The sequence below is a fragment of the Heterodontus francisci genome, chromosome 27, assembly GCF_036365525.1.
Source record: "Heterodontus francisci isolate sHetFra1 chromosome 27, sHetFra1.hap1, whole genome shotgun sequence".
In the NCBI taxonomy this organism is placed as follows: domain Eukaryota; kingdom Metazoa; phylum Chordata; class Chondrichthyes; order Heterodontiformes; family Heterodontidae; genus Heterodontus; species Heterodontus francisci.
The window spans coordinates 13,449,579-13,474,124 of record NC_090397.1 but is presented as its reverse complement, the minus strand read 5'-3'; the positions used below and the strand labels follow the sequence as shown (position 1 = coordinate 13,474,124).

The 24,546-nt window shown below is 42.3% G+C and overlaps 1 protein-coding gene across 11 annotated transcripts in view; it reads right to left on the bottom strand.

Moving 5' to 3' along the window:
* The window catches only part of si:ch211-59o9.10 (uncharacterized protein LOC561841 homolog), an 82,199-nt gene that overhangs the window by 2,123 nt on the left and 55,530 nt on the right, over positions 1-24,546 (bottom strand). For all 11 annotated transcript variants that reach the window (XM_068058860.1, XM_068058850.1, XM_068058854.1 and 8 more), the window contains 6 exons: positions 15,580-15,701; positions 14,005-14,058; positions 13,516-13,708; positions 10,051-10,142; positions 9,726-9,847; positions 562-661 (listed from right to left, as the gene is read on the bottom strand). In XM_068058860.1, the coding sequence (XP_067914961.1) occupies positions 562-661; positions 9,726-9,847; positions 10,051-10,142; positions 13,516-13,708; positions 14,005-14,058; positions 15,580-15,701 (683 nt within the window). The remainder of the gene's footprint in view (positions 1-561; positions 662-9,725; positions 9,848-10,050; positions 10,143-13,515; positions 13,709-14,004; positions 14,059-15,579; positions 15,702-24,546) is intronic.

Sequence of the window (24,546 nt, the reverse complement as noted above, 5' to 3'; positions counted from 1 at the left end):
CCAACTTAGGCCATAAGCCAAGGCATGGTTTGTTAATGAAGTTGTAACTATTCTCCCGTGCATAATGGATATTTATTCCCATCATACTAATAGGCAAATGACAGTAGCAGCAACTACAAACATGCATTCATTTTCACTTTAAAAAAAAAAGTCATCTAAGTTTTGAGACAGCCTGACCGAGTCTTACAAAGTTGTGTATTTACCAAGTTAACTTTAAAAAAAACTTCAAAATAAACTGATTTTTCTCAAATTACCTAGGCGGTGTCCAATGTTCCCCCCATTGATTTTTGTTAACCTGAAAACAAGTATTTAAACTGGCAGTAGCTGACTAGTAATCCTCATCTGCAACTACCAATACAATACAAATTCAATGCTCTTTGCAGATAAAGTATCCTATAGACAAGCATTTACTTCATAGTTCAAGTGTTTACCTCTTCCCTTGTCACTATTTTGCACTTCAAAATCTCAATGGATCTGGTCTCTATCCACCCATCACCAGCATTCTTAAAGTTTGAAACACTTTAGCAAAACATGGAATACAATTCCTTTGCTAATGAATACCTTTAACCAGCGGTCAATACACTGACTGTGATAGTCATGAAGACATGGCAAGATCCTCAACTTTTCACCTGGTGAGTAGTCATTGAAGCAGATATGACACCTGATGAGATCAGAATAGTGTGAATGCAAGATGACATGCATTAGTAAAATAAAAGTTGCATTTATACAGTTTCATGTTTTAGGAACATATGCAGCTAATTACACTGAAGTATAGTCATGTATGCAGGAAAAAGCAACAGCTACCTACCCGACAGGAATTCCCACAAACAGAAATTAAAGTGAATGGCCAGTAAAATTTTGGAATGGAGGAGGAACATTAGACATCACAAAACAAAATAGCACTGTAAATCCAAATGAACAAGTTTATTTTGTGGTGTCAGGAAAACCCTACACAAATGGAAAATATTAATTTCATCAGCTGGAACACATGAAACTTTTAATGGAAAAATCCTAAAAGTTAACTTCAAAAAAACTAGCAGCCAAAATGGGCACTGCAATTCACATTTGAAACAGCAGGAGACTGAACTGGAGACAAAAAATGTTTAACCAAGCCCAGCCAGAACAATGCTTTGGCTAACTGGGTAGGTTAACCAGACGATCCTTGTTAGCGAGTCAGTCATCCTGGGGTATGTAGAACCTTGAATTCCATAAGATTCCATCCTGGGAGTAGGCAGTGGCGCAGTGGTATCACTGGACTAGTAACCCAGAGACTGAGAATATTTCTCTGGGGACATGGGTTCGAAGCCCATCACAGCAGAAGGTTGAATTTGAATTTAATTAATAAATCTGGAATTAAAAACTAGTCTAATGATGGCCATGAAACCATTGTCGATTGTTGTAAAAACCCATCTGGTTCACTAATGTCCTTTAGGGAAGGAAATCTGCTGTCCTTACCTGGTCTGGACTCCAGACCCACAACAATGTGGATAACTCTTACATGCCCTCTGAAATGGCCTAGCAAGCCACTCAGTTGTATTTAACCGCTACAAAGTCAATAAAAAGGAATGAAACCGGACGGACCACCCGGCATCGACCTAGGCACCGGAAACGACAACGGCAAACCCAGCCCTGTCGACCCTGCAAAGTCCTCCATACCAACATCTGGGGGCTTGTGCCAAAGTTGGGAGAGCTGTCCCACAGAATAGTCAAGCAACAGCCCGACAGTCATACTCAGACGGTCCCAGACACTGCCATCAACATGCCCGGGTAGATCCTGTCCCACCAGCAGGACAGACCCACCAGAGGTGGCAGGACAGTGGTATACAGTAGGGAGGGAGTTGCCCTGGGAGTCCTCAACATCAACTCCAGACCCCATGAAGTCTCATGGCATCGGGTCAAACATGGGCAAGGTAACCTCCTACTGATTACCACCTACCACCCTCCCTCAGCTGATGACTCAGTACTCCACCATGTTGAACACCACTTGGAGGAAGCACTGAGGGTGACAAGGGCACAAAGTGTACTCTGGGTGGGGGACTTCAATGTCCATCACCAAGAGTGGCTCGGTAGCACCACTACTGACCGAGCCCTAAAGGACATAGCTGCTAGACTGGGTCTGCAGCAGGTGGTGGGGGAACCAACACAAGGGAAAAACATACTTGACCTCGTCCTCACCAATCTGCCTGCTGCAGATGCTTTTGTCCATGACTGTAGTGGTAGGAGTGACCACCGCACAGTCCTTGTGGAGACTAAGTCCCGCCTTCACATTGAGGATACCATCCGTCGTGTTGTGTGGCACTGTTCTTTGGCCTCCTTGTCTCGTGAGACAATGGGTAAGCGCCTGGAGGTGGTCAGTAGTTTGTACGCCTGGTGTGGCTATAAAGGCCAATTCTCAAGTGAAAGACTCTTCCACAGGTGCTGCAGATAAAATCGGTTGTCGGGGCTGTTACACAGTTGGTTCTCTCCTTGCACTTGTCTTTTTCCTGCCTTTGGCTGGACTTATAACCCGTAACTGCTGCCTTCTGTGTTGTTTCGGTCGCTGTGAGACGACTATGGAGTGACCTCTCCATGGCACATGCCTGGGCAAATGTATGGAGGTTGAGAGTTGCCCAATCGTCAAAACCCCCCTCTTGGCCTTTCTGGTGGGGTCCAAAGGAGTGCACAGGACGACGGTTGGCACCAGTATGGCTGCAGTAACTGCTGGAAACATGCCAAAGGTGACCCATGACCGCCTACGGGGTTCCGCTCCGGATTTTCTGTTAGGGTTTACTCCCTTAGCCTTGGTCTCCCCCGAGACACCCACAAGGCAGTGGGATTGTTAGGGCCCCTACACAGGTGTAGGATGATGCCGGCACTATCACCGTGGCATTATCACCATGCTAAATGGGATAGATTTCAAACAAATCTAGCAATGCAAAACTGGGCATCCATGAGGCACTGTGGGTCATCAGCAGCAGAATTGTACTCAACCACAATCTGTAACCTCATGGCCCGGCATATCCCCCACTCTACCATTACCATCAAGCCAGGAGACCAACCCTGGTTCAAAGAAGAGTGCAGGAAGGCATGCCAGGAGCAGCACCAGGCATACCTCAATGAGGTGTCAACCTGGTGAAGCTACAATACAGGACTACTTGCATGCCAAACTGCATAAGTAGCATGTGATATACAGAGCTAAGCAATCCCATAACCAACGGATCAGAACGAAGCTCTGCAGTCCTGCCACATCCAGCTGTGAATGATGGACAATTAAACAACTAACTGGAGGAGGTGGCTCCACAAATATCCCCATCCTCAATGATGGGGGAGCCCAGCACATCAGTGCAAAAGATAAGGCTGAAGCATTTGCAACAATCTTCAGCCAGAAGTGCTGAGCTGATGACCCATTTTGGCCTCCTCCTGAAGTCCCCAGCATCGCAGATGCCAGACTTCAGCCAATTTGATTCACTCCGCATGATATCAAGAAACAGAAGGCACTGGATACGGCAAAAGCTATGGGCCCTGACAATATTCTGGCAATAGTACTGAAGACCTGTGCTCCAGAACTTGCCGTGCCCCTAGCCAAGCTGTTCCAGTACAGCAACAACACTGGCATCTACCCTGCAATGTGGAAAATTGCCCAGGTATGTCCTGTACACAAAAAGCAGGACAAGTCCAACCCGGCCAATTACCGCCCCATCAGTCTACTCTCAATCATCAGCAAAGTGATGGAAGGTGTCATCAACAGGCACCTGCTTAGCAATAACCTGCTCAATGACGCTCAGTTTGGTTCTCCCAGGGCCACTCAGCTCCTGACCTCATTACAGCCTTGGTCCAAACATGGACAAAAGAGCTGAACTGTAGGTGAGGGGAGGAGTGAGTCCTTCACATCAAGGCAACATTTGACAGAGTATGGCATCAAGGAACCCTCACAAAATTGAGGTCGATGGGAAACAGGGGGAAAACCCTCCGCTGGCTGGAGTCATACCTAGCGCAAAAGGAAGATGGTTGTGGTTGTTGGAGGTCAATCATCTGAGCTCCAGGACATCACTGCAGGAGTTCCTCAGGGTAGTGTCCTGGGCCCAACCATCTTCAGCTGCTTCATCAATAACCTTCCTTCAATCATGTCAGAAGTGGGGATGTTCTGATGATTGCACAATATTCAGCACCATTTGTGACTCCTCAGATACTGAAGCAGTCTGTGTAGAAATGCACCAAGCACTGGACAATATCCAGGCTTGGGCTGATGTGTGGAGTGAATGTTACTTGCCACTTAAGTGTCAGGCAATGACCATCCCTCACTATCAACATCCCAGGGGCTACCATTGACCAGAAACTGAACTGGAGTAGCCATATAAATACCGTGGCTACAAGAGCAGGTCAGAGGCTAGGAATACTGAGGCGAGTAACTCACCTAACTCCCCAAAGCCTGTCCACCATCTACAAGGCACAAGTCAGGAGTGTGATGGAATACTCTCCACTTGCCTGGATGGATGCAGTCCAACAACACTCAAGAAGCTCGACACCACCCAGGACAAAGCAGCCCACTTGACTGGCACCCACCCACAAACATTCACTCCCTCCACCACTGACACACAATGGAAGCAGTGTGTACCATCTACAAGATGCATTGCAGCAATGCACCAAGGCTCCTTAGACAGCACCTTCCAAAACCCACGACTTCTGCCAAGTAGATGGACAAGGGCAGCAAATACATGGGAACACCACCTGCAAGTTCCCCTCCAAGTCACACACCATCCTGACTTGGAACTATATCGCCGTTCCTTCACTGTCGCTGGGTCAAAATCCTGGAACTCTCTTCCTAACAGTACTGTGGGTGTACCAACCCCACATGGACTGCAGTGGTTTAAGGCTGCAGCTCACCACCTTCGCAAGGGCAATTAAGCATTGGCAATAAATGCTGGCCTGGCCAGCATCGCCCACATCCCATGAATGAATAAAAATAAACCTTGTTAAAACCAGGTGACTGCCAGCTCATCTTTGAAGAAACTAAAGTTTTGAGACAGACGGCAACTGAAAAGACAGCAACCAAGCAGGCAGCTGCTCCAGTGTCTCCCTCTCTTTCTAGAAAAGAAAAGAACTGGCTGCCTTCAAGCCTACAGACCACAACAGCCAGCAATCAGGGGAACAGAATTAACAAATTCTGCCTGCAGGAGCCCTGAGCAAAGCAAGCCAGCCACAGTACACTTGGACCAGTGAGGGCTTCAAGACTGCAGTTCCAACCTAAGACTACTGGACTTTGTGTATTTAAGTTCCATTTATCCTGGACTTTAATCCAACCACCAAATCAGATTCCCTCTGCAATCTATGTTTTACTCTCATGTGAATGCGTAGTGTACATTTTGTATTTTAAAATCAGGTTAAAGTGTAGAGTCATACAACAGAAACAGCCCCTTTGGCCCATTGTGTCTGTGCTGGCCATCAAGCACCTAACTATTCTAATCCCATTTTCCAGCACTTGGCCCATAGCCTTGCACGCGAGGGCATTTCAAGTGCTCATCTTAATACTTAATTGTTAAGGTTCCTGCCTTGACCACCCTTTCAGGTAGTGTGCTCCAGATTCCAACCAACCTCTGGGTGAAAATATTTTTCCTCAAATCCCCCTGCCTTAAATCTAAGCCCCTGGTGATTTGACCCCTCCATTAAGGGTAAAAGGTTCTTCCTATCTAATCTATCTATGCCCCTCAATTTTGTATACCTCAATCAGATCCCCCCTCAGCCTTCTCTGCTTTAAGGCAAACAACCCTAGCTTTTCCAGTCTCTCCATAGCTGAAATGCTCCTGCCCAGGCAACATCCTGGTGAATCTCCTCTGCACCCTCTCCAGTGCAATCACATCCTTCCTATAGTGTGGTGCCTAGAACTGTACACAGTACTCCAGCTGTGGCCTAACTAGCATTTTATACAGCTTCAGCATAATCTCCCTGCTCTTATATTCTATGCCTCAGCTGATAAAGGCAAGTATTCCATATGCCTTCCTAACCACCTTATCTACCTGTACTGCTGCCTTCAGTGATTTACACCAAGGTCCCTCTGATCCTCTGTACTTCCTAGGGTCCTACCATCCATTGTATATTCCCATGCCTAGTTAGTCCTCCCAAAATGCTTCACCTCACTTCCGGATTAAATTCCATTGGCCACTGCTCCACCCATCTTACCAGCCCACCAATTTTCATGTCATCTGCAAACTTACTGATCATACCTCCTATATTCATGTCTAAATTATTAATGTACACTAACAGCAAGGGTCCCAGCACCGATCACTGCAGTACTGCACTGGTCAGAGGCTTCCACTTGCAAAAACAACCCTCGACCATCACCCTCTGCCTCCTACCACAAAGCCAATTTTGAATCTAATTTGCCAAATTGCCCTGGATCCCATTGAGCCCTTACCTTCTTAACAAATATCCCATGTGGGACCTTATCAAATAATAACCTCTCCTTTAGTTTAGACTCAAGAAAACCTGTCCGATTGGTTCTTTTGCCATTACGTCAGAGGAACAAGGTCACTGAGGTGGTAAGCACAACCAGTTTTAAAAAACAAACCCTGTTGCGGTCAAACGAGGGGAAGGGCAAAAATGGAGCCCGAGACCCCCTCCTCACCTGGTAGTAACAATGACCTTGGGATTTAGAAGTGTGTTCACTTATAATGTGGGGAAATATCCCACAAACAGTACAAGATAATGATCTGTGTTTAAGATGCAAGTTGAGGGTTAGATGTTGGCAAGGACAGAACTCTCCTGCTTTTCTTCAAATACTGCCATGGGGCCTGTTTGAAGATCTATCCAAAAGATGGCATTTGATAGTGAACTCCAGAGTAGAACTTGAAGTCACAACCTTTTCACGGTCGACTATGGTCTGTGCTATTGGGATCCTCAACATTCACTTGAGACACTGGAATGGAAAATAAGGCCCACAAGTTTATCACCTTACTTGAAGGACAGCATCTCCCTCAAAGCTGGGGTTGGGTTGTGAGGAGAGCGCAAGATCAATAGCTAGCGGTGGTTGGGGTACTTAGACGAGCAAGACACAGGTCAAATACATTTCACTCGGAGTGAAAGGAGCACGTCAAAGACTGGTGTTTGATGGATAGAGGGGAAAGAAGTTAGAGTTTAATACAGAGAGGCATCTGATGAATACAGGAAGAAGACAAAAAGACCAAGTAAAAAGGTGGTCAAAGGATTAAGCATATAAATAAGCAAATTTAAAAATGAAAGTGGGATCTGAAGGAGACATTGAGGGAGAAAAGTTTTTTTTAATAATGTTAATCGGACAAAGTAGAAAGTCCAAATGCTATGCACCTTACAATAAATTTGTCAGGAAGACAATAGAAACATTTTTCCAAAAATATACACAGGAATTTCAAAGAACAAAATCTACAAATTTAAAGGGGTAAAGCATAAACCACAAGATCATAATTTGGAGTTTTTTTTGACGAGGTAACAGAGGGTTGATGTGGTGCACATGGACTTTCAAAAGGCATTTGATACAGTGCCACACAACTGACTTGAGTAAACTTGTAGCTCATGGAATAAAAGGGACGGTAGCAATATGGATACTAAATTGGCTGAGTGACAGGAAACAAAGAAGCAGTTAATGGATGTTTTTCAGGCTGGAGAAATGTTTGTAGTGGAATTCCCCAGGGATCAGTGTTGAGATGCTTGATTTTCCTGATTATACTAATTACCTAAACCTTGGAGTACAGGGCACAATTTCAAAGTTTACAGATGATATGAAACTTGGAAACATTGAACTGCATTGAGGATAGTGTAGAACTTCAAAAGGACATAGACAAGTTGGTGGAATGGGCAGGCAGGTGGCAGATGATCAATGCAGAGAAATGTGAAGTGATTCATTTTGGTAGGAAGAACATGGAGACAAAATAGAATAAAATGGTACAATTCTAAAGGGGATGCAGGAGCAGAGGGACCTAGGTGTATATGTGCATAAGTCATTGAAGGTGGCAGGACAGGTTGAGAGTGTAGTTAATAAGGCATACAGTGTTCAGGGCTTTATTAATAGGGGCATAGAGTACAAGAGCAAGTAAGTTATGTTGAACTTGTATAAGACAGTAGCTCGGCCTCAGCTGGAGTATTGCATCCAGTTCTGGGCACCACATTTGAGAGTGTACAGAAAAGATTCAAGAGAATGGTTCCAGGGATGAGGAATTTCAGTTATGAAGATAGTTTGGAGAAGTTAGGACTGTTTTCCTTGGAGAAGAGAAGGCTGAGGGGTGATTTGATAGAGGTATTCAAAATCATGAGGGTCTAGACTGAGTAAAGAGAGAGAAACCGTTCCCACTCGTGATAGGATTAAGTATGAGGGGGCACAGATTTAAAGTATTGTTAACAAAAGCAAAAGTGACACAAGGGAAGAAAACAATGCAGCGAGTGGTTATGGTCTGGAATGCACTGCCCGAGAACATGGTGGAGGCAGTTTCAATTGAAGCATTCAAAAGGGAATTAGACAGTTATATGAAAAGGAAGAATGTGCAGGGTTACGGAACTGAGGGAATTGCTCAGTCAGAGCTAGTGTGAACATGATGGGCCGAATGGCTTCCTTCTGCACTGTAACAATTGAGAGATAGTCTTAACTTCAGTTGTGGATGTACCTAGAATCTCTAGAACAATGAAGTGTTCAAACTCAAGGCATAGGCTAAATGAGGAACAAAGTGTGGATTTGTAGAGGACTGGCTGTGTTTAACTAATTTTTAAGATAGTCAAATTAAATGTAATGATTTGTATCGAGGTAAAATGAATATATGTAACTATGGAACTGGTGTTGAATAGAATATTGTCCCCTGGATGGTGTGCAATACTTGCAAAGGATGCATTTAGTGCCCCTCCCCAGTTGCCTCAATCGTTTTCTTTAAACTCCCTTAGAGGGCATTAGGATTCAGCCATTTAATGTGAAACTGGAATTGCATGTAGATTTCAGAGTGAACCTGTGGGTCTTTTTTTAAAAAAGAAAATTAGCAGCTTCCATGGTCATTTTTCTGGTATGAGCTCATAAATTACCAGATTGTGTATTTTTTGTAAAACTAACCATGATGGCACCTCCATTCATAACCGCTAGTGTTTTAACACCAACTACTACATAAACTCTGGGCTGCTGTGAGCATGTTAAAATAATCTGGACACCAGGCTATAAGTAAATTAGAAACAAGGTTGAAGGCAAGGGAATAGTGTTTCCACCACTTGGCAAATTGGTCACAAGGAGGCAGAGACTCAGGATCATCAAGGGGAAAAATTAGACACCCTCACTCCTCTAAAGAAAATTAGAACATGGAATGCTTCACCATAAATGCCCTAAGCTACACTAATGACACAGATAAAGGAAACTTGTGAAAATGTCAATGCCTCAGATACTGCTTTTAATAGTGTTTAAAAACATGGCTTACCACTGAAAAGCATTTGCGTTTATGAAACAGATGCCATCAGCGTAGCCAATATGTCGCTTCTTTCATGGCCGATGTACACCTGCAAAGCGTGCACCTTGCCTCAGCTTAAGAGGTGGGTAAAGTTATTTAGTCCCAGTAGTATGATATCAACACCATTCATTTCAGGGTAGATCTTCAGGTCAGAAGCCTGGCAGTGTAGAACAACTGCCATCCACTCTTCCCCATTCAAAATTCTGAATATTGACAACTAATTAACTAAAATGTACTCTTTCAAATCTAAATGACAGTATAACCCAGTAATAGGGCAATAAAAACAGGTTTACTTACTGTGTCTTTTCTGCAGCATGTTCTGGATCAAATAGCTTGGTGGGTAAACAGTTAATCTCAGCACTACTGAGTTTTCTCTGTGCAACAGCTGAACCCTGTCTTTCTTCAAAAGCTAGGAGATCCTGAGTTTAAAAAAAAAAATTTAGAAAAAAGCTTTCAGATAGTTATTCAAATTGGGCAAAAACAGGTTAAAAAAAATTCAACATGCTGGATACCATCTATTGATGTTCTGTATCAGTGTTCCTGATGTAGGGAACTTAGCAACACCAGTATCAATAACTCCAGCATTTCACACACTGCAATGAACAAAATACAATCAACTCACCTCATAGTCATTACCATCATTTGCACTCTCGTTTAAATATACTGAAGTAGCCCGGTGCTGGCTGCGTCTTCTAGTTCTCCTACTTCTTCGGCCTAAACATTGTAAACAAGGATTAGTTGCCTGGATTTCAAGGGACAATCTCATTATGGATGGCAATTCTGCAGCTCAAACTGAACCAAAAGCTTTTTTGCTTCTGAATCAGTGTGTGATGTTAAGCTAACAGGTTTTGCTAGAGGTTCAGGATATACAATGCCCTGACCAAACCGCACTTTAAAAATATTTCTTCGGGTGACCAGGACATAAAAGTGACTGAAGTGGTGCAGAGAAAAGTCACCAGGCTGATCTGTAGTGTCAGTTATGTGGAAGACTGAACAGACTTGAGGCTTTTCCACTTTAAGATGCACTTGACATGCCAGATTTTAGATATTGAAAATGTAGATCACCAAGTTAAACTAGAGAATAGAACAATGGAACAGGTTCAATCCAGCGAATAATTATTTTAGGACTAATCAACAAATTCAAATTGATCAACATGTGGAACAGACTTTGAGTGGGAGCAAAAACCCCTGGAAGAACTTAACTAGATGCTGAAATGGAAACACTAAAGGTCACCATGGATGAATGAATTTAGATGGGCTGAAGCTCTTTCCCCATCCATAATTATCTTGTGTTGGGACAAGCTAGGAGTTTGTACAAGAGACAGTTTACCACAAGTATCTCAAGGGAAATTTTGAAGTGTCTGTCTGGTTAAAAGATTGGATGGAGTAACCATTAGACAATGGCCCAAAGGCTAACTTGTCACTAATGCCCTGTTGCTGCTCCATTCCAATTGCACAGCATCATTACTTTGAAAGTGAGCCTCTTCAGCCTAGAAAATAGATCACTGGTTAAGCAATGAGACTCTCCTGTGGTCTATGCCAAAGATAGTTAATGGCTTTATCAAGGTTTCTGAAGATTCTGATGTGCTCCCCTAACAGCAGTTTTCCCACTGAAGCACAGCTTTAATTCCACAGAACCAGAATTGTTACAGCACAGGTGGCCATTCAGTCCATCATGGCTACACTGGCTCAGAGCAACTCCCTCCGTTCCATTCCCCTGCCTTCTCCCCGTTTTCCAATAAACAGTGGCATGTAATTCTTCAGACTTTGCTATATAAAACAATTAGTGAAACAAATCATGCTCAAAATGCTGTATTTCACAATTTCAGTTCCATAAAAACAGGAATAGGCCATTCAAACCCTTGAATGGTTATGCCATTTAATTTGACCATGGTTGATCTGCACTACAACTACATTTACTGCCCTTTGATCCATATCCCTGACCAATTGACAGCAACCACAGCCTTTGAGGGAGGATTTTTTTTGGGGGGGGGGAGAAAAAAAAAGAGGAAATAAATTCACTACTGTGCATAAGTGCTTCCTATTTTTTAATAAATGATCTAGCTCTGACTTTAAGATGGTGCCTCTGGTCTGTAATCCCCAAAAGGAAAGAAAGTTTTTAGTTTAAACATCTTGATTAAATTTCCCCCTCAACTCTCTAAACAAGGGAATACAAGCCATGATATTGCAACCAGTCTTCATAATGACCATTTAAGACCTGGTCTTCTGATGAATCCATCTTGTACCTGCTTCTAAGAGGAATATATCCTTGAGGTGCAGTGCCCAAAACTGAACGCAGTACTCCAGTCTGAGTCTGACCAAAGATCTTCACAAATGAAGCCCACATTCTCCCCTATGGCCTTTACCTTGAGTGCTGGAATACAATGTTTCATTTTCCCTTTTGTATCAGTGCACCAGCTTTGTGACGCGTGCGGGAACACCCAAGTCCCTTTGCCTCACCACAGTTTAAATTAAAATAGTTAAGACCAGGTGAGGAGAAAAGGGTCTAGGGACTCCCTTAGTCTTTGCCTGGTTTAACCATAACAGGGTTTAATTTTAAAAACACTTTTTAGCTCACCCTCTGAATCCTTGTTCACTGCTTTCCAATTGTAATGCAAAGAAATCAGACAGGTTTTCTTAGATTTTAACAAGGTGGAAGATTAACCTTAAAACTAATTCAGTTAGCAACTATGAATATGCGACACGACCACGCTAGCATGTATATGCGATAAGCACCCACTTAGATGGAGACAGAAAAAGTAGAAGGAATAAAAAGGGGGAAGTTTGAGGCAATAGCTAGATTGTAGTTACAGTCCTTTGAGTTTGATGTTGAGTCTTTGGTTACAGATAGGTCTGGCTGTTTGTTGGGGCCCAGTGCACGCTTTAACTTGTTGCGATGTAGAAGTCTTTTCTCGAGGTTTAGGCATCTTCAGTGGGACCAGAGGATTGAGAAAGCCAGCCAGAAGAGGCTCTCGTGTTCCAGGTTCAGTTGCAATCTGCAGTCCTGTCTTCAAACTGTCCTGTGTCTAGTTCAAAAAGCTTGGACTAACAGGTTAGTCATGTGACCAGCTGGTTTAACCACTCCTCTGTTTGTAGATTCCATCATCTTAGCAGACCCGAGAATGCGAGCCTTCTTGCACCTTCAATGTCTGGTGATCAAAATCCATTTAGGTTAATTGGACCAGGGAGTAGTTCTTTGTCTCTCCAAGCACCGTCTTAGTATGCAAAATGTCCTCCAGCCAAATGTCCGTGATCTCTTTAAACAAGTCGTTTCTTCACTCCAGCAACAGTTTAAAATTGATGCTAATGTGACAAAATTAATATGACTCATTCTTGGCAGGTGGAGGTCTTCATGGCAATATTTAAATGTGAATTTTGAAGCCAAAAAGAGTATGAATTACACTTCAAGTGGAACTGCATGTCAGGTTTGCTCACTCACTTAATCCATTTGTCCTTGCCTCTAAACTGGTCTCCCAATAGTAATTTGCAAACTTAGATATACAACTCCTTATTCTTTTATCCAAAGCCAGTATATAGTAAAAAGATCACTTCACAGTACAAATCACTGGGGAATGGTACTTATTACACAAGAGAATATTCTATTTATCCCCATTCCCTGGCTCCTACCTTCCAATTACCAATCCACATCAAGAGGTTACCTCTAAATCAATGTACTTTTATTTTTATGAATCTGCTGTGGAATCTTACCAATGCCTTCTGAAGTCCATATTGACAGCACTCAGGCATTTTATCTAGGATGATAGTGCTCTTAAAACAATTCAACTAGATTTGTCAGAAGTGACCAAACCTTCACATATCAATGCAAAATCAGCTCACTTGTTCAAGTGCTCAACCACTGACTGAGAATCCCTCCCTCTTAATGGATAGATTTGAAATTCTCAATCCAGAAGTGCACAATTCTTGAACCTAGAAAGCTAGAGATGACTAACATTTGCAGTTTTTTCACATATTTAACATCCTGGGATGGAAATCAAGCTACGGAGATTTGTCCAAGTTTCATTATATTCGCTACCATTTTAAATATTAAATCCATGAAGGACAATAACCAGTGTATAACAATTCTTACCATTTGTTTCATCAAAAAATCTTTGTAGATGAAGAACAGGGTCGATTACTTCTGGACTCCACATGCCATTTCTGTGCTGATACTCACTACATCCAGGCTTCCCACAGTACCCAATGTCTGAAGCAGCCAATAAAGTCTCATACTCTCCACATCCAGGCAATCCACAAAATTCAGGAAAAGAGTTTTCCCTCATCTGTAGGGAACATAAATAGGTACTTTTAGTTGCCACATTCAGTTTTACTGAAAATAGGCCATCCTTGCCTTTACCCACAGAAAGTTCAGTTAAACATTCCAGTTCCTCAATGTTGGGAGACAGCCAATGTCACCCCTTCAGCCTGTGGGTGGCAGGACAGCTTGCCAGCCAGTAACTATGGCTATTTGGTGCTGAATAATGTCTATGGAGCCATAATTCAACACTATCTGCCTGATGGGTAGAGGGGTCTAATTTATTAAAACTAACCTAGAACACAAAGATGGTATTCTACTTACTGCAGGGGATGTTCTTGTATTTTCAGATTGTTGAACTTCCATATCAAACTGTGCCTGCCAAAATACAGCATTTTGTTTAACAGACATGTTAAGAGCAATAAGACAAAACCTGTAGGATAGCAGCAGACTTCAGGACGACAGACAGACTGCTACAATGACAAAATGAAACTCAACTTAAATGCAGATAACGGAAGTAGTTTTTTTTGGGAGGGTAAATGAGGGGCAATACAATGTAAATTTTAATTGGGTTATCCATAAACAAATCTTTGAAGGTGGTAGGGTAAGTTGATAATTTAATAGTTTTATTTTTTCTTGGCTCGATAAGTTGAGAGTACAAAATCAAGAAAATTATGCTAAGCTTTTATAAATTGTTAGGCCCAAGGTAGTGTTCAGTTCTAGATACTACACTTTAGGAAGCTTCAAGATCTTGGGACGTTGCAGAGGAGATTTACCAGAATAGTAGGAATGAGGGACTTCAGTTTTTTGCAAAGACTAGAGAAGCTGGGATTGTTCTCCTTGGAAAGAATGTTAAACAGATTTAATAGCTGTTCAAAATTATGAAGTGTTTTGATAGCTTTCCACTGGCAGGAGATGGGTAATGGTGAAAGAACCAGAGGGGAAGATTGAGGTTTTGTATAAATGCAGAATCTTAGGATCTCCCTGGAAGGCTATGGGATAAGAACAGGACTAACTGGATAGCTTGATGGGTCAAATGCCTTCTTCTGTGCTATGATTCTATAGCAGAATTTGTTTCAAATTATAAATACATGAATTTTAAAGTGACTAGAAACCAATGTTATTCACATTTGTCAGGGCCACTGATTTACAGCAAACAATTTATTGTGGGCATTTTGGGTTTTTAAAACTGGTGCTTTAGATCACCTTCCATCTGTTCAGAATTAGGGCCTTTTGGTGACTAAGTCAGAATGTAATTATATGGATTTTTAATATCTTCACTGTGGTTTGGGGATTATATTCTGAAATTTCAGTTTTCAGCCAAAACCATCAATAAATAGGCTGATACTCTAGAAACAGAACCCAAAACATTAAATCTTCAGCATGAGAATGTAAAGAACCTAGAAAGGGAGGAGAAAGGTTGGTCCTTAGTAGACTGTTCCAAGATGTAGGTTATCCATCCATCCTCAGCCAAAAGGTGTATGACCTGAAAAGATCGAAGATCGAAAGACAAGGCACACTTCCGAAGAGTCAATGACCCGAAACGTTAACTCTGCTCCTCTCTCCACAGATGCTGCCAGACTTGCTGAGTGGTTCCAGCATTTCTTCTTGTTATTTCAGATTTCCAGCATCCGCAGTATTTTGCTTTTACTCTAGACAAAAGCACTTACAAAATGGGCGAGAATTCTTTAATCTGCTTTTACCGTTATGAAGCAAAGCAGCTCGGACAAACTTGTCTGTCTGTAAACAAATTACAGACATGCACAATGTAATGTTAAAGTCTAAACTACCTTCCTAGAGTCAAATGATAGCAAGTATACAACAGATGTTTTACACTTCTCCATGAAATAAACAAAATTTCAAAAATCTACATGTTTCAGTGAGTAGGTACTAACGTACCTGAAGGTGTCTGGCAAATGCCTCATCCTCTTCAAGTTGTGCAAAACGAACATATGTATCAGCTGAGTCATCATCATCAACAACGATTAATGGTGGCTCCCATTTCCACTGCTCTGAGGGTGCTTTAATAATTAGTACAGATAGAAACAAAAGTATCAATAGTTTTATATTAAACCCCATCCAATTCAGGAGGCATTAGAAATGGATTGAACTACAACATCATGAGCCAAATCAAATCTCATGTTTTGTGAATATAATGCTGTGGTGTTGGAGTCTTTTTACCGAACCTGATTCAATCATGCCATGCACTATATACCCTTAAAAGGATAAGGCATCTCTGGGTACTGTAGTGTAGGTGATTATAGTACCAGACTAGCAACTCAGATGTCCAGAATTCAAATTGCACATTTGGGGGAAGGGAATCTGGCGTTGCTTCTCTATCCAACTTGCACATGACTAGTTTACTGGCTGACATCCCATGAAGTAGCCAAACAAGACAGTTGTCACACTGCCTTCCTGAAGCAAAGTTGGGATTTGAGTGTCTACCAGCAACATCCATATTCCAAGAACACAAAGAATCAAACAACCCAGGCTGCTATTAAGTCTACCAAGTCCCAATCCATTTAATTTATGTAATGTCATACTTTTATTGACTTGAGGTAGCACTGTGACTAGATGTCACATTTCCTCTGACCCTACTGTCTGCTGGATCCCCCATAGCCATGCTACAAAGACAAATTACCAGCTTACTACAAGTTGGCTCCAGTAACTACCATCGACATGAAACTTGCCAGACCTCTGAATTTAGACATGAGATACACACCTCTCCCATCAAGACTTCATAATCTTTACTTGGTCAAATTGATTCCACACATGTAAATTAAAAAAAAATGTACATGGAGTCTATCTGTAGTTCTAAAGAGCTACTCCACAACCAGACACCTCTTTCATGTAACAATGACTTATTCATGCTTTGGGATCAATGAAGGAAGTCCCAATTGTTATTGCAGTAGTGCTGTGATCATGGAGGGGATGGAAGAGCAGAAGAGGAAAGTTGGAGACAGAGGAATATGGAAGGGGAAGAACAATGCATAATGTCACAGGGGCTGAGTCAACTGAAATGTAAGTTAGTTTAAGCAAGCGCATTGAATGGATATGATCAAAAGGTGTTGAGGTACAAAATCAGCCATGATCTAATTGAAAGGTTTGAGGGACTGAATGGCCTACTACTGTTCAACAAAGCCTTTAATAAAAGGTATGGCATTGTAGTCTAAGGTTGGAACATGGAGATGCGGACAAGTAGATTGAATAGCAAGTTGGCTACAAAAAATAGTAGGAGTTAAAAAGGTAGTTACTTGGATTTGCAAATGGTGGAAAGTATTATTCTACAAGGATTGGTGCTTCATTTATATTAATAATTTTGAATGTATACCTCGGATTCCCAGTTCATACACTACGTTAGCTTCCTGTATTAAGTACACTCCTATCAAACTCAGAATGGATGTTTAAATTGGCAGACAAATTTCAATACAGCCACATACAAGGCAATACATTGGTAAGAATAAAGCCACATACTTTTGCAAAATGAGCGTCTAAATGAGGTAGGTGAACAGATGGATAGGTCAGAAAAAGCAACACGTTAATAAGGCCATTAAAAGAAAGCAAACACTGGGGTTCATTTCTAGAGGTACAAAGCTTAAAAAATGCAGAATTTATGTTCAACTTGTATAGAAATTTAGTTAGACCACACTTGGGAGCAGCAAGATAAAAAAGGAGGGGCACTGGGGAAAGTGCATAGATTTACTAGAATACATTATATGGTCCCTCGTGCCTGCTGTGCCATTCAATACAATCATGCCTTATCTTTTGCCTAAACTTCACTTTCCTGCCTCTTCCCCATATCCCTCAATTCCAAGATCAAAAATATCTGACTTCAAGGAAGAGGTTGGATAGCCACTTGAAGGCAATAGACTTGCATAGCAATGGGGATCAAGTGGGGGGGGGGGGGAAAGAAGGGGAGTGGGACTGACTGGATAGTCAGCACATATTTGATGGGTCAAATGGCCTCCTTCTGTGCCATATATGACTATACACAACAATGGAGGATCCACAACACTGGGGTGCAAAATTCCAAAGATTCAGTGAAGAAATTTCAGCCCTAAATGATCAACCCCCTATCATGGGACTGTTCCCCATGCTCTAAATACCCAACCAGGCAAAGCAACCCCAGTGTCTACCTATCAAGCCCCTTCAGAATCTTGCAATTTTCAAGACCACCCAATTCTTCTAAACTCGGGAGACTACAGACCCAACTTGCTCAGCCTCTTGGGACAGCCCTTGTTCCAGGGACCAATTAGTCACTTTGCACCACAAGGCAAGTACATCCTTCCTTAAATATGGAGACCAAAACTACATACAGTACTACAGGCGTGGTCTCAAAGCCCTGTACCATTGTAGCAAGACTTCCTTTTATTGCGAGGGGATTGGAATAAAACAGCAACATACCATTTGCCTTCCTAACTGCTTGCTGTACCTGCAGCCAACTATGTTCTTTATACAAGTGCACCAATGTCTCGGAACATCTAGAAATTCTACACGTTAAATAAATTGCTTACTACCAAAGTAAATAACCTCACGCTTCCCCATATTTTCCTCCATCTACCACTTAGTTGACCACTCACATAACTTGTCTAAGTCTTTGCAGTCTGTGCCCTCAAGTATATATTCCCACCTAGCTTTGTATTAAACTTGGATACATCACTTAGTCCAAGTCATTAACAGATTGTAAACAGCAGAGGTTCCAGCACTCCACTAGCTACAGCTTGCCAACTTAATCCCTACCCTGCTTCCTGTCTGTTCATCTGATCTTCCATCTATGCTATTACCCCCAACTCCATGAGCCCGCATCCTGCCTATTAACTTAATGTGGCACCTTAAAATCAAATGCTTTTTGGAAATTCAAGTATACTACAATCTACCCTACTAGACCTATCTTCAAACAAAAACTACAATTTGTTGAACACTTTCCCTTTTGTAAAACATATGTTGACTACCTGATCATATGATTCAAGTGCATTAAGACTCCTTCAATAAATTCCAGCATTTTCCTTGATGACCGTCAGGCTAACTGGCCTGCAGTTTTCTCTGCTTTCTTGAATAATGGGGTTATATTCATTAACTTCCTATCTGCTGTGACAGTTCTCAATTTTGGAAAAGCATCTTAGTGCATCCACCATCTCTGCAGTTTCATCTTTTAGAATCCTAGGATATAGGCCATAAGGTCCTAGGGAATGGCAGCTTTTATTCCCTCAAGTTTCTCCAATAATCAGAGAAAGTACATCCTCAAGTTCCTCACTAGCAGCCTTTTGGTTAACTATTTCTGGTAGAGAATTAGAGTCTTCTACTGTCAAGGCAGACAATATTTGTTCAATGTCTTTGCCATTTTCTCATTTCCCCACAATTTCTCCTATCTCTGCCTCTAAAGAATCAATGTTCACTTCATCTCTATTTACTCTCCCAATCCTCAGGTGAACTATTATTAAGCCTCTTCATCTAATACTATACTTCGTTTCCATAGTAAGCCAGACGGATCAGTTTTTTTTTAATGGAACATTGTTGAATATTCTGAATAGTTGCTTTAAAATGTTCCCACTGTATTTCCTGCCATACTTTTTAGTCTATACCCAATCAACCTCAACTATGAGAGCTAGCTATGCAATTGGTTTCAAGTTTAAAGATCCTCATTTTGGTTTCAAGTATGTCACGCTCAAACTTAATATGGAATTAAATTAAATGATCACTTTTTCCTTTGAGGATCTTGAGATTAATTAACCCTGCCTTACACAATACTAGATCTAAAATAGCTTCTTTATTTTGTTCTACTAGGTACTGTTCTGGGAACCAGTCACAAAAGCATTCTACAAACTCATCTTCCAGATAATCTTTTCCTATTTGATTTGTCTAATCTAAAGTCCCCCATAATTATTGCACTGCCTTTGTCACAAGTCCCAATTATTGCTGGTCATGCTAGGCCCTCACCTACCAAGAATGAGGCACATTAATTTTGTCATGAACATTGATTTTAAACCATTACTGGAGTGAAGAAAGGACTTGTTAAACAAATCAGCTGTGGCTGGAAAAGACATTTGCATATTAAGTGTTTGGAAGGACAAAGCAGCCATTCCTGACACACTCAACCCACAATGGACTTTTGATCACCAGACGTTGAAGGTGGGAGAGTTTGCACTCCAGGTTGACCGAACACAGACATGGTCAAACCAGCTAGTCACAATTAAGTGGCGCAGCGGTTAGCACCGCAACCTCTCAGCTCCAGCAACCCAGTTTTGGTTCTGGGTACTACCTGTGCAGAGTTTGCATGTTCTCCGTGACCACGGTTCCCTCCGGGTGCTCCAGTTTCCTCCCACATGCTAAAGACTTGCGGGTTGATAGGTAAATTGGCTATTGTAAAAACAAAATTGCCCGTAGTGTAGGGAGGTTGTAGGAGAATTGAGGGAAGGTGGGGATGCAAGAGGGAAAATGGGATTTATGTAGGATTAGTGCAAGTGGGTGGTTGATGGTCAGCGTGGACTCGTTGGGGCGAAAGGCCTGTTGTTTCGGTGCTGTATCTGACTCTAATCTGCGGGTCAGTTTTTTGAATTTGTACAGTTTCGGCAGAAAGTCTGTTTGCTCCCATCTTTCTCACAAGCCTCTGAATCCACTGAAGACACATGAACCCCAAGAGAGAAGAGCCTCCTACAGCAAACAAGGTTGAAGATAGCTGGGCCCCAACAAAAAGCAAGATCTACCTACAATCAAGGACTCCACAGTGAGCTCGAAGAACCCTAACAACTCTTCAGATATTGCCTCAAACTTCTCCACTTTATTTCTTCCGTTCTTTGTCTCTACCTGCGTGTGTATTGCATGCACATGCTAGTGTCGGCGCGTCGTGTATCCGTAGGCGTGAACTGAATTAGAGTTTAAATTTAAATAAATTTCAACTTTTCTTTAAACCCAAGACAGCTTGTTTGTGCTGGTTTCTTTGCCTTTTAATTAGAAAGCAATGAACAAGGATTCACCAAGGGGGAAGCTAAAAACATGGTGTTTAAAATCAAACCCCGTTATAGTAAGACCAGGTGAAGGCTGAGGGGGATCCCTAGACCTCTCACCTGGTCGCAACACTTGCTTAATGTTTCATCCAGTCAAACTATGGCTAGGAGGCCTATAAAAACTACTCCCACCAGCATTTTCTGACCCTCGTTATTCCTAATCTCCACACCATAATTCTACTTAATCTGAGGAAAGATTCTCCTACATTCCTTATGTTATCCTTTATCAGGGCTGATCCGCTCTCCTTTTCCATTCCATCTTTGAAATGTTAAGTACCTTGGAATGTTTATTTCCAAAAACTTTGGTCACCTTGCAACCATGTATTTTATGGCAATTAAATCAAATCTCTGCACTACTAGTTGGTCGACAAATGCCTTGTGCAGATAACGATCCTTTAATTTTTTAAAACCGCTATTCTCTGCAGGGACCTTATTTACTGATGCACTTAGCATTAAACTCGGTCCCTTCATGTCCCACTTGGCCTGTCTTTACCTATTCACTCCACTGCCTCAACTTCTTAGATTCTAAATTTCCCTTCATATTGACCCACTTTTTCCTTCCCTCCCAACAACCCCCACCCCCCAACCACAATTTTAGTTTAAATCCCGAGTTACACAATTTGCCAAAATGCTAATCCCAACAGAACAACTCCCTCTTTTCCCCCAGTACTAGTGCCAGTGTCCATGACTCAAAACTCCCACTACCCACACCACTGAACCAAGCACTTAACACTCTACGCTGCTTGACCCTATGCCCATTTGTGTGTGGCTCAGATAGTAAGCCAGAATACGACGTGAGGTTCTGCTTAATTTAGAAACCAGTTCTTCCAACTCTGCAGAACTTTTTAGTTTTAATTAAGTCGTTGAATCTTACATGGACCCTCCTACTTCACCTGCAAGACATCTGAACCCTAGCACCAGGCAGGCAACAGAATCTTTGGAACTCCTGGTCTCAGCTGCAGAGAACAGTACCTATTCCCTTGACTATGCCATCCCTGCTAACATTTCTTTTTATTCCCCCACATGAATGGTCTTCTACACCATGGGCTGTGATCAGTTTTCCCATCTTCCATGCACCCTTGTTCTTATCCACAGGCAGCTAGTACCTTGTAATTGTTGGAAAAAGACTACCTAAAATAAAAGGTGCAAACCTGGTGAAGCTACAACACAAGACTACATGCACACTAAACAGAAGCAGCATGCTATAGACAGAGCCAAGCAATCCCATAACCAAACTGATCTGATCAAAGCTCTGCAGTCCTGCCACATACAGTCCTGAATGGTGAACAATTAAAAGGAGGCTGCTCCACAAACATCCCAGTCCTCAAATGGGAGAGGAGCCCAGCATGTTAGTGCAAGACAAAGCTGAAGCAGTCACAACCAGAAGTGCCAAGTGGATGGTCCATCTCTGCCTCCTGAGGTCACCAGCATCACAGATGCCAACCTTCATACAATATAACTCACTTCACGTGATGAGGAATGCTGAAGGCACTGGATACCCCAACAATATCCTGGCAACTGAAGACTAGGCTCCAGAATGAGCCATGCCCCAAGCCAAGCTGTTCCAGTACAGCTACAACACTGGCATCTACTAGGCAAAGGAAGACTACCCAGGTATGTCCTATCCACAAAAAGCAAGACAAATCCAATCCAGCCAATTGCTGCCCCAGTCTACTCTCAAAGTAGAAGGGTCATCAACAGTACTATCAAGTGACACTTACACAGCAATAACTTACTCACTGATGCTCAGTTTGGGTTCCATCAGGGCCACTGTTCCAGACCCCATTACAGCCACGAGAGCATGCTCTTGACAGAGAGCAAACAAATTTGAAGTCAACAGAAATTAGGGTGGGGAGAAAGAGAGAGAAACTCTCCGCTGGTTAGTGTCATACCCAGCACAAAGATCGTTGTGGTTGCAAACATCTAAGCCCCAGGAGTTCATTGGGGCAGTGACTTAGGCCCAACCATCTTCAGCTGCTTCAAAGACCTTCCCTCCCTCAAAGTCAGAAGTGGGGATATTTAATGATCGCACAATGTTCAATAACATTCACGACTCCTCAGATACTGAAGCAGTCTGTGTTCATATGCAGCAAGATCTGGGCAACATGCAGGCTTGGGCTGGCGTGAGGCGTGAATGTCACTTGCCACTTAAGTGACACGCAGTGACTAGCCCCCCCCTTGACATTACAATCACCAATTCCCTCAACATCCTGGGATCACCATTAACCAGACCAACCATATAAATATGGTGGCTACAAGAGCAGGTCAGAGGCTGGAAATTCTGAAATGCATAACCACCTCCCAACTTCCCAATGCCTGCTCACCCTCTACAAGGCACAGGTCAGGAGCATAATGGAATACGCTCTACTTGCTTGGTTGAGTGCAGCTTCAACAATTGAAGCTCAACACCATCCAGGACAAAGCAGCCTGCTTGATTGGCACCCCATCCATCACCTTAAACATTCACTCCCTCCACCAGTAGTGACAGTAGTGCATATCTACAAGATGCACTGCAACAACTCGCCAAGCCTCCTTCGACAGCATCTTCCAAACCTGTGACCTTTACCACCTAGAAGGACAAGGGAGCAGGTGCATAAGACCACCTGCAAGTTCCCTTCCAAGTCTCTCACCATCCTGACTTGGAACTGTACTGCTATTCCTTCACTGTCGGGGGTCAAAATCCTGGAACACCCCAACAGCACTGTGGTATACTATACCAATTTAAGGCAGTGGCTGACTACCACCTTATCAAGGACAACAAATGCTGGCCGATTAGGCACACTACAGCCTGCCGGACTGAACATTGAGTTCAATAATTTCAGAGCATGGCAGCCCCCCACTTTACTTTAATTTTTAGTCATTTTTAGTTTTTTTCTCTTCCCTTTTTTTTGTACATTCCTTTTTACATTTTTTACAATCTTTTTTTGCATTTATTTCATTTCATCTTAGTTTGTTCAGTTTGCTTACCCACTGTTTTTTTCAGGTTGTTTTTCTTTAGGTTTGCACTTGCGGCTGTTCAATATTCAGTATATTCACACCTAATCTGTACTAATGCTTTGTCTTTCAACACACCATTAACATATTGTTTGCCTTTGCTCCGTGACCTTTTGGTCAGCTATGTGGCCTGGTCCAATCTGCATCTTCTCCTTTGTTATCTCTTGCCCAACCCCCACCTCACTTGTTTATAATCTGTGATTTTTCTAATATTTGTCAGTTCCGAAGAAGGGTCACTGACCCGAAACGTTAACTCTGCTTCTCTTTCCACAGATGCTGCCAGACCTGCTGAGTGAATCCAGCATTTCTTGTTTTTGTTACAACAAATGCTGGACTCACCAGTGATACATCCCATGAAATAAAAAGGGCATCAGAAAAAATTGGGTTCTTCACCACGAGAGACTGGGGGTGACTCAATAAAGGCAAGGTAGATGTAGGGATATTTCACTTCTGGGAGAGACCAAAAATCAAGGACTGTAATTACAATCACTAAAGAAACGAGGGAATTCAGTGAGAAAACTTTTCCCGGAGTGGTGAGAATGTGAAGCTGGCTACTGCAGGGAGTTCAGGTGAACAGCATAGATGCATTTAAGATGCAGCAAGCCAAGCATGAGCCAGAGGAATAGGATAGAGTGATGGGGTTAAATGAAAAAGGGTGGGATATGGCTTGGGAAGCATAAACCAGTTGGGTGAAGTTGAGTGTTAGTACTTACTGTCAATACTTTACAAGACATTTTCTTTGGACAACTTAGAACAGTCAGTTGCTGTTGGAGAATATATTCTCCTTAAATGTGGGTCCCAACTCAACATGAAAGCACCATAAAGCTACTAAATGTTTTGAATGAATAGTGCAATTACTGAAAAGGGC